The 17,569-nt window shown below is 41.0% G+C and overlaps 1 protein-coding gene across 1 annotated transcript; it reads right to left on the reverse strand.

The window, feature by feature from the left end:
- Window positions 1-16,150: 16,150 nt before the first annotated feature.
- On the reverse strand, window positions 16,151-17,007 carry LOC128257314 (probable NADH dehydrogenase [ubiquinone] flavoprotein 2, mitochondrial). The gene has a single exon (XM_052988273.1). It carries the CDS (start codon window positions 16,930-16,932, stop codon window positions 16,210-16,212), a length of 723 nt encoding a protein of 240 aa, XP_052844233.1. The 5' UTR covers window positions 16,933-17,007; the 3' UTR covers window positions 16,151-16,209.
- Window positions 17,008-17,569: the final 562 nt, after the last annotated feature.

The raw sequence follows: 17,569 nt of genomic DNA on the forward strand, positions 1-17,569 counted from the left end.
ACTATTATTGATCTAACATTTTTATAAATGTTCTATGATATATGTTCAAAAGTCACATTAAAGGACATGTATAAGATTAAATTATAATTTATATTTATTTTTGTCGTAGATACTAATGCCAAATCCTTTGAGTGGTTTTCTTAAAGCTGAATTACCCATACGCCGCGTTTAATGACTCCTGGCTTAAATGGTTCGCCAACAGTTTCTCCTCGCCGACGCATTAACGTGGCCGAAGCGGCAAATAATTCAATAAAGCAACTTTCGGCGAGATTAATTAAATATTTCTGTCTAATTTGACGCAATTTATGCAATGCCAGGGGGAGCAAACTTAAGTGGGGGTGCAAAAATGAGCAAAGTTTGGCCAGCAAACTTGCTTATCTATCTGGTGAAACTTTTATTAATTACAGAGGAGCATACACATCAACATTAGCAGAAGTGAGCTGCGGAAGTCGCGTCACATTTGTGAACTGAACATGGCGCTTCGAGTTACTTAGCTTCCGTCACTGACTGTCTCTTTCCGTTTCTTTTTTTGCTCTTTGCAGGCAGCTGTGTGCTCGCCTTCGTGCCTTTGAATGACGGAAAGCTGGCGAGGATTAGCCGCAAGGACAGTGGTAAGTGGCCGTCGAGTCGAGTCGGGTCGGGTCGAGTCGAGTCTGGCAAATTATGCAACTTAATGCGCCCGTTCGCCAGTGTACATAATGCATAATTAATTTGGCCTGACATGCACAACCTGTTGAGCCGCAAAAGCACTCACCTTGGCGCACTTCACTTCACCTCACTTCAGTTCATTTCCCCCTCCAATCCAGTTGCCATTCCAACTGAGCCGCTGCCTCATTGAAAAGTGGCATAACGAGCTCTTGTGCCCCGGCTTAAAAGCGCTTACAAATTGCTACATGAAAATGTCTGCCACGGGGCACGGGAGGAAAAGTGGGAAAAGTGGGGAAAGTGGAAAGCGTAAGGGCAGCATAAATGAAGCTGAAAAGGGGCGGGGGTGAAGGGAAAGAGGGGCTTCCATCAACACTTCAGGGCAGTTGCAAAGGGCAAGTTGAAAGCTGAAACTGCAATTGAAGCGCTTTGCCACACACACTCACCCACACAACCGTACAAAAAGCCGGTGAAGAGTGAAAAAACCTCCGGCTTTTTAATGAGTCAAGTGGCCAACACGTGAAACACTCACACTCTGCACTGGCAAAATTAAGTAATCAAGGAAAATAGGTTTTGGCTTGAGAAAATTTATTTCTTAATTCGGCTTTCAATTAATTCCAATTTGAACAAAGAAAATAATATTATTTGAATACATATCACAATACCATACATTAATTATTTGTAAAAAAAAAGTTCAGTAACTTTCCAATGTTTTTTACATAAAACATTTCTTTCTGTGCACACATATCTGTGTGTAATGACGCATTTTGGCTGACTTTTGTGCGAACGTATTCGCACGGAATAAACCGTTTGCCTTTGAGTCGAATTGAGTTTCATTTGAGTTGGCCCGCTCATTCGTTCACTCGTTTTCGGGCGTCATGCCAACGCCGTTTGAGTTTTTGCCGTGCTTTTATAATTGCATGTCGACTCTTAATGAGCTGGGCGCCATGCAATTTGTACTTTCGCTGAGCAAACAGCGGCGAAAAGCGAACAGGAGGCTAAAAGCAAAGGATTTTCCCGCCACTTGAAGTTGGGTCCTGCCGATGGCTGATGGGGTTTACTTGTTACGGCGGAGTTGGCCTGCTTAACGGGGTGGCTTGCCTGGAAAAAACTCGACGGAAAATAGAACGCAAAAAGTTGGGCTCTTGTTCAAATGGATTTCGCTCGTAAGCGAAATAAAACCACAAAACTCAAAATGAAATGAGTAAATTGCGGTTGAAGTTGCCAAAAGCTTCGGCACTACTGCTTTTTTCTTTTTTTCGGATATGTGGTTTTGGTTTTGTTCAGCCACATCTGTGACACTCCACACAGAAGCACTTATTTGATATCCTTAAAGAGTTCTGAGCTTTAAATCAAAATGGTTTGCAAAAGGCAAAAATATAAAATCACAAGCTTATTCTAAAAAATGGATTTTGCTCACCGATGTATAAATTTATGAGACATCCAAACGATTTCAATCCACATCCTGAACGGTTTCGTCCTTAAATTTGTCGAAAATGGGAGAAAAACTCTTATATAAAATCTATATATTTTGAAGATTTATTTAAATATTCCAATAAATATGAAAAAATATGTTAAAGCTAGTTTCAAGAGTATCTCTAACAGAAAAATCTTGTATTTCTTTTCTGAGTTCGCCATGTTTACTTGGCAATATCGTTTCGATGGCGAAACGTGTAAAAAAACCTTTCATCGCAACTGGCAACCATAAAGATTTAACCGATAATAGGATACACAAAACGAATGCGAATTTTTCAGTACTTAATGCCAAAACGTAGACCATAAACAATCCTGACAGGACTTGGAAGGAGAAGGACCACGGCAGGAAGTATCAGAGGGGTTTGCTTTAAAGCTGATGCATAAAATATTGCGTATACGCCCCATTATGCCGTCGAACAAACAAACACCACTACATGGGCCAGAGGCAGACGAACAAGGACGGCAGACATCTAAGCCATATATCGTATGTATAATTGAAAACAAATTTCACTCCATGTAATTGAGTGTGTTTGTTTGCGTGCTAGCACTTATGTGTGCAGTTTGGAGTGTTTGTATTTGTGTGCGTGTGGGCATGTCTTGATATCGATAACAAATGCCACAAATTGAATTTAAATCATATTACATATACACAAGCAACACAGACACAAAACTGGCCGAATTCGGGCTTGGGTTTGTCTTTGGGCTAGGGATTGGGTTCTTGGCCGCGCCATCGCCATGTTCGGTTGTTTTATTTATGGCTGCAACTGCAGCAACGATAACAAGTGCAACTGCAACAGCTATGCAGAGAAAAAAAAGTTTACCAAATTCACAAATAAAATTTGTAAAGGACTAGTCCCGAAGCAACATAAAATTAGTTAAATAATTCTAGCTTCAATTCGAACAAATAGCTTACCTTATTTATTAAGTATTAAGCTGCAAAAAATCGCCTCCTTAAATAAAGCAAGTCCCTCGTTTACTTAAAACCCGTATTCACATTGAACACTCCATACTAGCGTTTACTTATAAAACCCACATTAATATAAGACAAAAGCATTGTTATTAGAAAGTGTAATCCGATTAGTAGAACAATAACTCAGCTCACTTAATTTTCCGCCCAAAATCTCGAACTTAAGTTGTGGTTTTCTCTGTGTACCACAACTGAAGTCTGAGCAACAACGCTTTTGGTTTTGCATTGAGCCGCATTTGGATTCGGGCTTTGAGATTTTCATTTTATGCATTCACTGCACACGCCCTGCCGAAACAAGCAAGCCAATCTCCTCGAACATCCTTTCAGAGATACACCCGGCTCCTCCTCTTAATTGCCTGCTCGGCATCGGGATGCCATAAATTTATGCATTGCATTCTGGCAGCAGCAAAACGTATTGCACTTGCACTTCCTAAGGAACCCAAAGCGAGTCTGTTCGGCAGACACCGCCCAGACGGAGGACGTAAATAAATGTTTTATAAGCAGCCAAAATGATTTGATGGGGCGAGAAGCAATTAAAATCGAACGTTTACCCCAAAAGTGAAATGCTGTCAAAATAAGAATATACTTGATAATGATATTTTCTAAGCAATTTTGCAGGAAAATGCGAAACAAACAGACGTGAATCTCTTGGGCATCCCTGCTTTTAGCCAGAATTCGGACTGTGTAACTCAGAAAAATCCATGTGATGTGTAAATAGCGGCCACTTAGTTATGGGCCCAAGTCAATTCCGACACTCTGGAGGTGTCGATGCATGCCGACACGAACCCGAACCAATAGCTAAAAGCTGTATAGAGTCGGACCCTAGTCCTTTTGCTTAGAGGAACGTGTTTTCGTGCGGGTCTGGCTTAGGAACGTGACGCACGTGCGTGCAAAAATTCAAAGGACTTCAGTCTCTGGTAGATGCATTTCATATTGACGTTAACATTTTCCTCGGCACTCGTAACGTGCCGCTATGCAAAGTACAAAACAGAAAACTGAAAGAGGGAGCACTGAAAAGAATAAATTCCAGGCACAAACTACAACTGCACAGGGAAAAAATGTCAAATGTTGTGAGTTATGTTTCACAAATTTTTGCAGTTGGGTCTCTAAAAATCTTTGACATGAGCAATGAAAAGAGAAAATGTGATTCATTTCTCCCATAGGCTCTGTTTACTTTATAGAAATCATTTTCCCAATAAGTACAATTATGGAACTTTAATAAATATGCAATGAAATAGGTATTATACAAATGTGTTGTATGCAATAGTCTGAAATAAAATGAGTTCAATATTCACATATAGGAAGTGCAACACCTACTCCCATTGCCGTAAATTTTTGATATTGACTAGGCCATTAATACTGGGCACTATGTTCATAATTATTAAAATGTTGACTACGATAAATGACCGACAAAACGGACCTAATACTAGTGATTATTTAGATCAAATAAACGGCAATTTGCAAAAGGAAACGCCACGTGTTTTCTCTCGGTTCGTTCAGGACAAATAAGCAGATTGCAACGGCAATCGCAGGCAATGAAGCGAGTCGTTCCCAGAGCCCACACCTTCTGACACGGCCAACATCTCACTCCCAAGTTGGCCCAGAACTACTCCTTGCACCACATATGCATGGGGTGCCCGTACATCATGTCCGGGGCATTGTTGCTGCTCCTGCACGCGCCGCACGATTTTGCAAATAAATACAAATAACTTTGATTTCGGTGCCCCTTCGCCGTGGGAAGTCTTTTGGGGCGAGACACACCCACAGGCAGGTCGCCCAATCCCAATCCCAATCGCAATCCCCATCCCTGTCGCTTTCCCAATACCCCAGCGTGTGACGTTCAACAGAAGCATTCAAATTAAACTTTATTTGCCCTCCCCTCCCCATACCTTTGGGCGTCTCTCGGCTTTCTGCTTAAAATTGCAGATTGCAGGCTTGATCACATTGCTTGCAAATGAACGTTGGCAAAGGAGGAGGAGCAGGAGCAGGAAAAGGACTCCCTGCAGCAGCGGGAATTGGGAGAGGAGCAGGAGCCGGAGCTGGAGCAGTCAGACAAACACATGAAACGTGCTGTGCATGCAATAAAGGAGATTTTTTGTGGGATTTCCTGCACTGATTCCAGCCAACGGCACAATATGCTCCATAAATTGCCTTTGGCCTCTGACTCAATATACATGTATGTTCGTACAGGCACATGGATATTTCCGAAGTCACCCCATAGACAATAGTTTATACTTGTGTATGATTTAGTTATAGCGCCTAAAATCGGATATTTGCCAAATGTATACGTTTTGTTTCTGTATCCTTACCAAAACCAACAGGAGTAAAAGGCATGCGCATAGCAATTATACCGAAAGGCCTTAATTGCACTTGGCGGTGACCAAAACTAATAACTTCTGCCGGAGTTACGTCCCACCGCCAATTACCACTGTCTGTAAGACGTTAATTAGGGAAAAAGTGGTCCGACTTGGGTAATACTTAGTTCGGGAATTCAATTTACATTAGTTGAGAACGACTAAAACGTGATTCTAGAATCAACTATCTACACTTAAAAACAAAAACAAAAGAAATAGCGGAATTTTCTAGAACATTATCCAAAAATGGATGTATTGAAATAGTCATCAACTAAATAAAAGTCTACAGTTCCTTAACTCTCAAAATTACTTTATTTATACGTACCCACGTAATGAAATTGTTTTTCTTTTTCATAGACAAGCTAATCATAAATTTACAGAAATTAAAACATATGAAAAAAGTTTTTTTCATAAACAAGAAACTCACACTCAATAAAACCTAATATGATAAGTTATGTACATAGATAGTTTTACCAAAAAAAAACATTACCATTGCCAAGGGGCATGATAATGCGTAATGAAGTTTAAAATACAGCAATGTTTTTTCAATAAAAGGAGGATTTCTTTAGTAAAAGGCTTAGAAACTTTTTCTGAATGATATAATCAGTTCATTTTATAAATAAAGTTATGGGAAGAACAATGTTATTTGAAAGCTTTATGTAACCAGCACCAAAGAATCTCTTGTTTAGTTTTCCAGGGTAGCGAAAGCCATAAAGCGACTTTCCGCTTGGTTAGGTTATTATTATTGTTTGTAGTTTCGTTTTGGTGTTCCCTTTTGTTTGTAATGTGAAAATAATCCTCGTGAAAGTTTTGTGGTGCGGGGAAATCAAAGTATTAGCAACTCGTTGCCTCTCTTTCTGTCTGAGACTCAGACTCTACGAGCGGCAACTTCCGCTGGGTGCCGTCATGGCCACGTGAGCCCAAGCCCAGAAATAGAAAACATGGCCAACATAACAGGAGCAGAAGGGCTGTACAGTGGTGCTTAAACTTTTAGTACTGATCATAAAGGGTTTATCCTTTACTGACTGCCTGTAAAAGTTAGGTAACTTTAAGCACTGCTCTATTTTTTTTGTATTAGGTTTCTTAACAACAATAATCAATAATCCAATAGATAGGCAGTATAAATACATAAAAAAACCCAACTTAAGACCAGATTAAAAAGGAAATAAATCAAAACATTTGATAAATTAGGATTTTTTTAAAACATATTATTCATGTCCTGGTTTAATACCGTTTAATCTAGAGGTTACTTATTATTGGTGATTTATTAAGATTTTTATTTATCATAATTCTTATTGTTATGTTTGTGACACCTTATATACGAAGTGGGTGGCATCAACGTGAACGTGGACTTTTCACGTGCGCAATTTGTGTTGGTGTTTGTATTTAGTTTCCTCCTTTCTGCGTTTGCCATAATGTGTGCTGTTTACTTATTCATATATAGTACATTATTCGTCCCGACTTGGGTGCATTGGGTGCTGGGCGAAACTACCCTTATCCTAGTCGAACTCAAATTATATTTTTATGAGAGGGGGCCAAGTTGGGGCACTTAATGATGTTGCTTAGCAAATTGAAGCAACTAAACACAAACATAATTGAAACAATTTTCTCATTATAATGACGACGACGACGATGATGTTGATGTTGATGTTGATGTTGATGGTTATGGTGAGCAGAAACACTGGCAGTTTTCTGGGGCCAAGACTGAAGGAAAAATGGGAAAGGTTAAGCAGTGAAGCAGTGAAGCAGGTGCCGTTGACGCAAATTGTTTGGCTGCGAACCTGTCAAGGGGCTCCAGTTCCAGTTCCAGGTCCAGGTAAACAATGAGCGCGCCCAATGTCAACTAAATATGCGTCCTTCGGTGTGAGAAAGATGAAGTTGGCGCCAGGAAGTCCCGGCAAAAGTTAAGCGCTCAAATAAAATAAAGGAAAATGGCAAAAAGTTAGATAGTGGGATAGTAGTCGTGGTGCTCAGCCTATCACAGGAAGTGCAGGCAGCGCCGGAAGTTGTAACTAGTTAATGGCAGTTTTTCAAGAAGCCAACTACTGTCAGGTGCACCCGCAGAGGCAACAGCATTTAGCCGAAGGATCCAGGGGTTGAGAACCTGCAGATGCAGGACTAAGTGCATTCAAGTCGGCACTCAAGTGCCGCCAAAGTGCCAGTCGACGTGGCCTAATAAAGTTGCTTAGGCGGGTCTTGGCGGGATTAAGTGGCCGATGCTGTCATCCTGGGAACTCGAGCACACACTCCACACTGCTCCTTGCTCCCTTTTATACATATATATTTATTTTAATACTTTGCGCTTTTGTGCTCATCATCCATTGTATTTGTTTGGCATTGTGTGCCCGGGCCATTAGCAGCTCAATTTACAAGGCGTCGACTTCTGATAGCGCCGTCTATCTGTGGCAAAGCCATCGGCCCAAAACAATATTTGGCATTGCGGGCGTTCTTTCCTCGGTATTGTTTTTGATTCCCCCTCCCATTTTGGCTAAAAGCTCTGGACGACAAGTGGACGCCTAATGGACCGGCGACCAACTGCAATTCGATTCTTATGCCCAGGATGCGGATGCGATCGATCGATGGAGTGGATTGATGTGGTTGCACAGGAAAAAATAGCAAAAACTTCGTGATGATCGAATTTCAAAAAAATAAATGATACGAAAATTAGAGAAGATTTGAATTAAATTTGTTATTTTTAAACAATTCAAAAAAAAATATTTAAATATTCAAATAATAAATTTTTCGGGTGATGATAACTTATTTTGAAATACAATTAAAAAAAAAAGAATTTATTTATAATAAGCATTTTTGTTTTCTTCGATATCTTTTCTAATGTTTGCTAAGTTTAAAAAATGGAAATGGAAAATTCCAACAATACTCAAACATAGAAAACGAAAAAAAAAATATTATCTTTCAGTAAGCTCCGAATCGAAAACGATTAAGTAAAACAATTATACCAAAAATATATAAAAATATTACCTTATCAGGCCAAATTAATCAATTCTTTTCAGTGCAGAGTTTTTCACGACTTTGATACATTGGGCAAACACGATGGGCATAAAAACAAAATCAAATTGCTTGCAAATAGCTAAATAAAAGGATGGCCCAGGATGAGGTTGCAGCCTCAGCTTCAGCTTATTACTCCCCGAGTCTGCCAGCCTCCTCGAAGCCCAACATTTCAGGCAGGATATTGCCGGCGAACAAGGAACAAGTTTGCGCTTTGCAAATTAATAACAACAGCGATGAGTTTTCTTGTGTGCCAGGTTTGTCTTTGTTGTTTTTATTCATCCTGCCAGATAGGACAATGTGTGTGCCTCTGTGTGTATGTGTGTGTGTGTGCCTGTGTGTGTGGGTGTATGAGCGGTAAGTAGGACTAATGCCTGCAGGTTGACGTACGTGCTGCGGCATTTTTATTAGGCATCCTCTTTTTTACGAGCCCCGCACCGAAGCCCTTTTAATGTCGAAGGCGGCGCCAGGCTCCGCTGGAGCTAAAAGCTAAGAGAGGGAAAGCGAATCGTTTCATAGCCCATAAAAGCAGCAACAGTCCCCCAGACACAGTTCCCAGAACTTCCACCACCCACCCAACTTCAACTCCAGCTCCAGCTCCATTCTCCGCAAGAGTGAGTGTTACTTTTTGTTTAATTTAATTAGTCTCGGAAAAGCCCACACCCCGAATATCATTGTTATTAGTACAGGCATTTTATTGGTCGCATACCGTAGAGGAGCAATAACAATTAGGCTTAAAAAGGGTCTGGCCACGACCCATAAATACCCTTTATCAAGATGGGTAAGCAATGCCATAAAAATCCAACGTAAATTTATAAATTTCAACAGTACTTGTACTATTTAAAGCAATGTATTAAAAACATTTTAATATAAAATCTTTTAAATCACAGTATGCTACATGCTCAAAGTTCGATAGACTGTTAACGAAAAACTTTTTTCTTGCATTTTTCAGACCCTCTGTAATTGTTTTTAAGATCCGAGCGATTTCTATTACAATAGCCCTTTCTATTTTTGTTTTAAATTTTAACTTAACAGCCGGGCATACCCGAAATGCTACCCTAAAGAGCACGTGTTTGTGTGCGGGGAGTGCATAAAAATGTCGCTCAATTAAAGTGTAGACACTTAAAACTCAACACTTAATTTCGTGCGTAAAATTAATGCCAAGCACATAATTAAATTATGTTAATTACGTTCAACACAGTCTATGAACAACACACAGGCAGAGCGAGATAGCCAGTCGAATTCCCTGAGTGAGAGGGGACGGGACTTAGAGCTTAATCCCTTTTGGGCCAAAAAGGCCAAACATCAAATAACTTTCAATCAATTCCAATTAGGCCAGCTCCCTTTTGGCATAAAAATTGGATCCAGAATGGAACGACAATTTAATTTCAAGTTTAATGGCAAGCAGCAGAAGAAGCAACCACAAAAGTTGGGGTGAGTTTGATGGCTTCGAACGGTTTGATGTTGTTATCTCGAAAGTAACCCGTTTCTAGCCGTTTCAGGGCACCGCAGAAAGGGATATTGTAATAACAGCTGCCCGACACGGACGACTATCTGATCCTTGGCAAATGGCGGAGCGGAGGAGCCAAGGAGCCAAGGAGCAGCCCCCAGGACAATGGCAAAGAAAAGGCGAAGGAAAGCAGAGGAAACGGCCACGCAGCAATGCATTTTGCAGTTAGCAACAATAGGGCAGCGGTCAAAGCCACAATAAAACCGTGGCTGGGGCTGGAATAAAAACCACAAAACACGCCAAACCCGGTCTCGTCCCGGCCAGGAAAGGACATCCCACGGACAAACAGCTGTCCGTCCGGACGAGTTTGAGTTTACGTGGCAGTATGCGGGAGTAAACCAAGTTCATTTTCAGTGCAAAAATTTAATCAAGAAGTGCAGTGCAAGGCGAGCCAAAGTGTCAGCGGTGGCATTTCCCACTTTCCACTTCCCCTTCAATCCATTTTCCCCCCCTAAAATGTCCTGGCGTCCAGCCCCTTGCGTGTAATACGAGATTCGTTCAACATTTACAATGATTTTGTGATTCTTCCGACACTTTATGGCCCAAGCCAAGCTGACAGGCTCCCAACCAAACTCGACACTCAAACTCTCCCTCCATATATATGTATAGTATATACACATCCCATTGCTGGGTGTGTTTGGCTATAATAGAGTGAAAGACTTTATGCAAGCATCGCTATCGTCATCGCCATCGCCATCGCATAGCCATCGCATCGCCATCTCAGTATTAAGTTGCAAGCGAAAAAGTTCACTTGTAATGCAGACGGGCAACAAAAATGGAAAACTGGAGCGCAGCTGACAATGCTCCCAATTTACCCCTACACCCTTGATTTTTGGACCTCCAGCTTCCAGTTTCCAGCTCCCGGGAGTGTTAGACGATATCCTGGGAGCAGCTTGGTTAAGTTCCCACAGCCAGACAGGATGGAAAAGCTATCGCTGCGGAGCGAAAATAAATAAATATTTGGTTAATTCGATTTTTAGCTATGATTGTCCAAACGCAATTCTTGTTGATATTCAATATTCAAGGGTTGCGACTGGGCATCGCGGCTCGAAATAAGAATACAACTCAGCAACCAAATCATTGATAAGCCGTATTAAATAATAAAAATAAAACTGATACTATTCACATAATACAAATTTTAATACATTTAAATTTATATTGAAAATTAATCGCCAATAGGGAATTCACACAATTTAAAAGCACTATCTATATTAAATTACATAAATGATTGAAGAGAATTAAATTCATTTGGCAAAATTTTACAAACTCAACGAAAGGCATGCTGCGTCCATCAAAGTTGAAATTGTAGCCATTAATTATTTCAGACGAATAGTTTATTCCTCCTAGCAATATTAGCATTTTAAGAATATTAAATTACATCATTAAATAAAAATACAAGTGTTCAAGAAAACCTGTAGGCTTTAAATTAAGGGGATTCTTAATTTAAATAATAATATTTGATGACTAAATATTTTACGACACTATTATGTACTTACTTGACATCAAAAAGTAAGTTAAAAAAGTTTCTGGGCATAATGTCATAGTTGCGAACAACACATAAATTTAAATCAAACAAGGTATTTCAAGGTATATTAATAGAAACAAGAATAATATATATACGTTATAGGGTCGAAAATGTCTCCTTCATTAAATTATAATACCCTCTGCAAGGGTATAAAATATGGTAAATCAAAGATTACTTTGTGCAACGAAAAATACCTATTATCCAATTAAAAACACATTAGGCCCTAATATGAACTTTGAAAAATAAACAAAATATAAAAAGAAAATAAATATAAATTGGTATACCCATACATATCGAAGTTCTAATTAAAAAGTGGCCTGCAATCAAGCGGAAAACTTTTATTTAATAACATTTGTTGGTATTAAAGAACTTTTCTAAACGAGCCACTTGTGAGAAATAAAGTTGGACGTTATATGTTTTTTATGAGGGGGAAGCAGCGAAGAATTTACATCAGCAAAACTTGCGTTATGAAGTGGGGAAGCTGAGCATAGAAAACGTATTTTGTAACAAATATTTGCCGAGCATCTTTTGACAAATTATGACTTGAGTCCTCGTGCTTCCGTCTTGTTTTTCTCGTCCTGCTGCTCCTGCTGTTGGCCCTTGTGTTTTTTCCCAGAAAACTATAGCTCCAAGTTGCCATGACAGCGTTGCCACATTATACAACAAGTGCTCGAAATAATAAAGTTAACAGCACTTTAATAGTTACCGCCTGCCACTCCCACGCCGCTTTTTTCTAGGGGCGGGGCAAATGGGGGCGTGGGTGTGGAATACGACAACCAAACGAGGCAACTCCAGCTGAGGCAACATGTTGCCGGGCAACGGGCATAAATGAGGGGCTTATCCCATCGAGCAGCACAACTTGAGCAATAAAATTGCCTTTATGTACGAGAGTCTGTGTCGAGGATGAGCTGAGAAAATGGCCTGCGATATTCCTGGCATGCTCAGATATACAGCCATAATGGGCGGGACAGCAGATAAATTTTCCACTTTGATTTCTGCGCTTCATAAAAATCAAATTTAAATGCGGCTGACAACGCACCAGAAATTCGTCGATTCCTCGCAGTTTCGTGTGTGGAGTGTACACTGAGAAAAATTTTAATATCCCAATTAATTTGGTTTTTAGTTTCACATTTCTTATAGAACTAAACAAATAAGTGTTGGGAGAAAGTGCTAAGCAGATTTGAAAAAACATTAAAATAAAATCAAGTTTAAGAGCCCAGATTTTAGAAATCAATATGTACTTAACATAAATAATTTCTATTACACTACTTAAACCAAAAATGTTGTCAATAAAAATGTTTTGTCGAAACAAACAAACATTTTTCTGTTTTTGAAACTTAAAAAAAACTATTTTTTGGTCTTTGTAGAAAATATAATAACGTTAATTTGTTGAAATACTCTAATTGATGACGAATGCCGTTGATATTTTCATCTTTGTGTAGCCAAAGAGCTTGGGGCCAGCAGTGGAGGCATTTACGGCCAGCTGATGACATGGCTTCCATCGCTGTTCCTGCCCGTGGAATGTAATAAAGTTGAAGCTCCTTTTGGCTCTCGACTGTTTGGACTTTATGACTGGCACATAAAAGGAAATCAAAGCCACCTGAGAGGAAGCCATCCGCAGCTGGCCAAAGAGTCAAAGAGTCAGTCGACGTATTCCCACTAAATGGCTTTGGCAGGGAGTAAAGTGCTATGGAAACTTGGGCCAGCAGCGCGGCTAATAAGCTCTGCGGACCGGCGGATCGGCGGACCTGCGGGGCGTATGCTTAATATTTTGAGCCAGTTGGCGCTTATATACATAAATGCCGTTGCCCAGAGCACCAAAGCGTAAAGTTCTGCATAAATTCAATTAACTAAAAACATGCAAATGAAAACTTTTTTGGAGGGCGACAAAGCCGCGGGGCGAAAGCGGAGAAATGCTAAAATGCAGCTCATTCAGATGCACAGAAGTGGCAATTGGAAGTGGCCACCAGGCGCATTCGCCCAGCATCCGTTGCCCCCTTTCTCCATTTCCCCCGTTTTCCGCCCTTTAAAGAGATGTTTTCTAATTATTTCGCTCTGGCTTTGGGTACATCCTTTCTGCCCCGGCTCAGTCAACTATGCGTGTATATCAGCAGTAGGAAATGCAATAATGTAACGAGTAATTGCGCAACCAAAACAAAAAAAAAAACAAAAAAAAAGTAATAAGAGGAACGCCAAGTTACGCAAGGCGTAGTGGGTGGGTGGTCAAAGGCCAGGCAATCGGGCGGAGATAACGGCACAAGGACACCACGGCCAGCAGCTATAAGTGCGGTATAAGCGGTCCGAGGGCAATACAACAAAAGTTGTCAACGACAGCAACGGCAACGGCACTAAAACAAAAGCCCATGGCAATGGCCGTTGGCTGGTGGATCGTGGGTGGTGGACAATGGGCGGTGGGCGGTGAAGCGGACGGGGGCGTGGACGTGCAACGTGGCCGCAGAAAGTTCAAGCCCTGTTCACGGGCCCCAGCCACGTGACTCTGTTGCTCCACTCCTACACTCCTACAGTCCTACACTCCTGCGGGCGACTCGCCTCGTGCCCCGGCCCAAAAAGGATATTAATTTCCCAAAGGTGCCGTTTTTGCCGGCGAAAATCACGCAAAATGCGACCGTCGCACTGGAGTGGGCCATCGAGTCGGGGGACAACTTAACAGGAGCCGGGAAAGCAGTGGAGCCTTTGTCAGACGGAATATTACACACCCTAGGCTGCAATTAGAGGTACAAAGTAGTCCATTCATTGCTTCACAGTTCATTCACAAAATTTTAAGTACCCATCTCACACACTGTTATTCATTTGCAACGGGCCGTACTGCGATTACGTGACATAAAACAATAATAGACTTTGCATTTGTACTGTGTACATGAATATATTATTGTTTCTAACTTACTTTGAGGAAATACTCTTTGGACAATTGTTACATTTTTTAAACATAAAAAATAAAATAATCAATAATTTAACAATTTATTAATCTTCATTGACTTTCTTTTAAGTATTTAAACTTACAGTGATTCATAATCGGAAAAATACATTGCCTTAAGAAAAATCTGAACAAAGTGGAAAAATGTATATAAAACTAACCGAATTGATTTATTAATTTTGTTTCAGAAAAACTGAACTGAACTTTTATTACATGTTTTACTTACTTCTACTTCTTCTTATTTCTAAAACTTTTTTGCTGTTAATGACATTTTTAATTCGTCATTTTCAGCAGAACTTGCTTTTTAAGGCTGCCAAGAGACCTGCCAAAGTCAAAGGACCCCGACCGCTTCTGAAAATATCACCGACGCAAAATAAAATTAAAACGCACGCACACAAATTAAAAACTTTCAATAGCAACAATTTCCATTTAAAAATTCAACACCATGCGCAGGGACAGGCGCTGAGGCTGAGAGGATTGGGAAATGTGAAGGGGCTGGGGAAATGGGTTTGGGAAATGTGTTGGGGAAATTTGTTGGGGAAATTGGGAAAGCGTGGGCGGGCGAACTGGCATTTTAGCTACCAACCGCTTGTTGATGGCCATTGAAGTGGGGCGACAAACAGATTTATGAAAACTGGAAAACTGAAAAACTGAAAAGTATCCATTGTAATTTAACTGCGCGAGTGCCAAAGGAGCGCAAGTGGGAGGGGGAGCGATGGCAAGCTGCTGGGGAGCGGGCAACAATTAAAACTATTTTGGCCAAAACAATATCGGGTTGTTGCCATCGCCGCCAGCCTTCCCAGTTGCCAGTTGTTTGCAGTTCCGTGGCGCGGGTTGTTCGCTGCTGGCTACATTTTATTAGAATGCAGGCCGGGTCGGGGGTCAAACCGCAGTAGGGGGGCGATGAGTGGGAGTGGCAGTGGCAGTGGCAAGCGGAAAGCGGCAAGAGGGAGTGGCAACCAGAGGGCGATAACGGGTAAAGGCGAAAGGACAAGAGCAAAGCTGATTGCTTGCTGCAGTGGCAATGCCTGACAGGACATGGGGCTTGGCCTGGCTGGTTATACCCTTGCCGCAAAGTTATTCAAATTCGTTGTTCCTAAGCTCGCAATTCGTTTGCTAAACAGGTCTGGGGATAAAAGACTAAAACTTTGCTGAATGTCTTGCTTTCATTACTGCTAACTTAGAAAACCAATAGATCGTATGACTGTAGTATATAATATATCACTTTGAAATGTATCTTTATTGATTTTCATTTTATAGGCTCTCTATTGTCTTTTTTTTTAATACATGTGGACGAGGAATGAGTTATTATATATAAATATTATATATATTTAAAAGACACAAAACTAATTAATTATATATAAGTATTATATTATATATTTGTTTAGTTTAGTTTATTTTAAAGAAAATGTTAAAAAGTTTGGTTTTTCAAAAAAAAATTATGAAGAAAAAGATATTGAAATGGTGCACTATGAGAGCACTACTTAAATCCAGAAAATGTCAATCAAAAAGGGAATGTGAGCGTCGGCGATGGCAAACCGCATAACTTCTGTTGTTTTGTCATTGCTGCTGTCTGTTTATTGTGCCAGCGCTGCAGAAATCCAAGGCATGTCCTTTGGCCGGGGATAAAGTGCAGTGGTAGCGAGGGAGGACGCGAGAATGCGGCTGAGCAGGAGCTTAGCAAAACAACAGCTGTTGGCCTGCGTACCCCTGACCCCTTGACCCCCTGAACCCATTGAATTGCTTTTCCTATGGCAGGCGGAATTTATTGCTTAAAGACTTAATCGATGGCTATGGGCATTTCTTGGTCTTCGGATCTGGCAGATCCTGCATCATGAAACCGGGCGGCGGTGGCTGGATCTTCAGGGTGGTGGGTCCTCCCTTCGGCTCGCTGGCATATCTCCCATTTTGGGGACCCGCCGGCGGCAGCTTGTCACATCGCAGATCCGCCAGGATGTGGCCCAGACTCTGCTCGTCCAGGTCCTCGTACATGTCATCATTAACGGCCAAAACCGGGGCATTTACACAGGCGCCCATGCAGCTGTCCTCCTTCAGGGTGAACTGCATATCCGGCGTGGTCTGACCGTGCTCCAATTTCAACGTCTTCTTGCAGGCTTCAAAGATCTCGTCGCCACCGCGCAATTTGCAGGGTGTCGAGGTGCAGACACTGACCACGTATTTGCCTCGTGGCTTCATAAAGAACATGGTGTAGAACTGGGCCGCCTCGAAGGCCTTCATCGGCTCGATTTTGAGAATCTCCGCCACGGCGTGAACAGCGCTGATCGAAAGCCATCCCTGCTGGCGCTGGGCAATGTCCAGGAGCGGGAGCAGGGCTCCCTTCCACTCGGCCTCCGGATACCAGGCGAGCAGTGCCTTCACCCTGTGCTGGTTGTCCTCCGAGAACTCGAACTTCAGCTTTTTGCGCATCTCACAGGCATCCATTTGGACGCCTCCTGCGGTTCGGAGAAGGGAAGCCAGGTGGACGGAACGGATTCCCCGAAGCAAGCGCTGCATCTCGGCATGAAAAATATGATATTCCAGCGTGTGGCTTTCCTAACGTTTAATATTAAAATTCCTATCCCTTTGACATTCTCCTCTTAGCATACACAAAAAAATATATTATATAAGTGGCCATTAACCAGCTTTGTTCTCAATAAATCAAGCAGCAAATAATTAATATCAGTGTCAAATTAATGGTAGTTAAATGAATACAAATGAGCTTAATGCTTTTTGATAAAGTTCAATTAATGATAATGATATGCTTACTTAATTTTGTCATATAAATAACTACAGCTAAGCGTCCACATCAATTTTGAACAAACTCTTGGATGAACAGTGATATAGATATATTAATTTATGTTATAGGTACAAAACAGAGATAGAAAGAAAGTCCCATGAAGTTTTTCAAGAACTACTAGTATTGTTATTTTAAATTACATGTTACACTTTAAAATATTTCGCCAATACATTTATTATACATTTTTAAAAAACGTAGTTTGTCCTTTGCAATGTGCAATATTTAATTTAATATTTAGTGACACCTCTGTGAGAGCCAGTGAAATCGTTATGTTCTGTTTACCTATATTGGAAATCGGTGAATGCTGGCGAAATAGTCACCAAAACGAGTTGGCCAACTGCTCGCCATGACAAC

The sequence above is a fragment of the Drosophila gunungcola genome (assembly GCF_025200985.1).
Source record: "Drosophila gunungcola strain Sukarami chromosome 3L unlocalized genomic scaffold, Dgunungcola_SK_2 000002F, whole genome shotgun sequence".
Classification (NCBI taxonomy): Eukaryota; Metazoa; Arthropoda; class Insecta; order Diptera; family Drosophilidae; genus Drosophila; species Drosophila gunungcola.

What these genes read in the sequence shown, in the direction of transcription:
- LOC128257314 (XM_052988273.1), bottom strand. Translation starts at nt 16,932, where the DNA reads ATGCAGCGCTTGCTTCGGGGAATCCGTTCCGTCCACCTGGCTTCCCTT.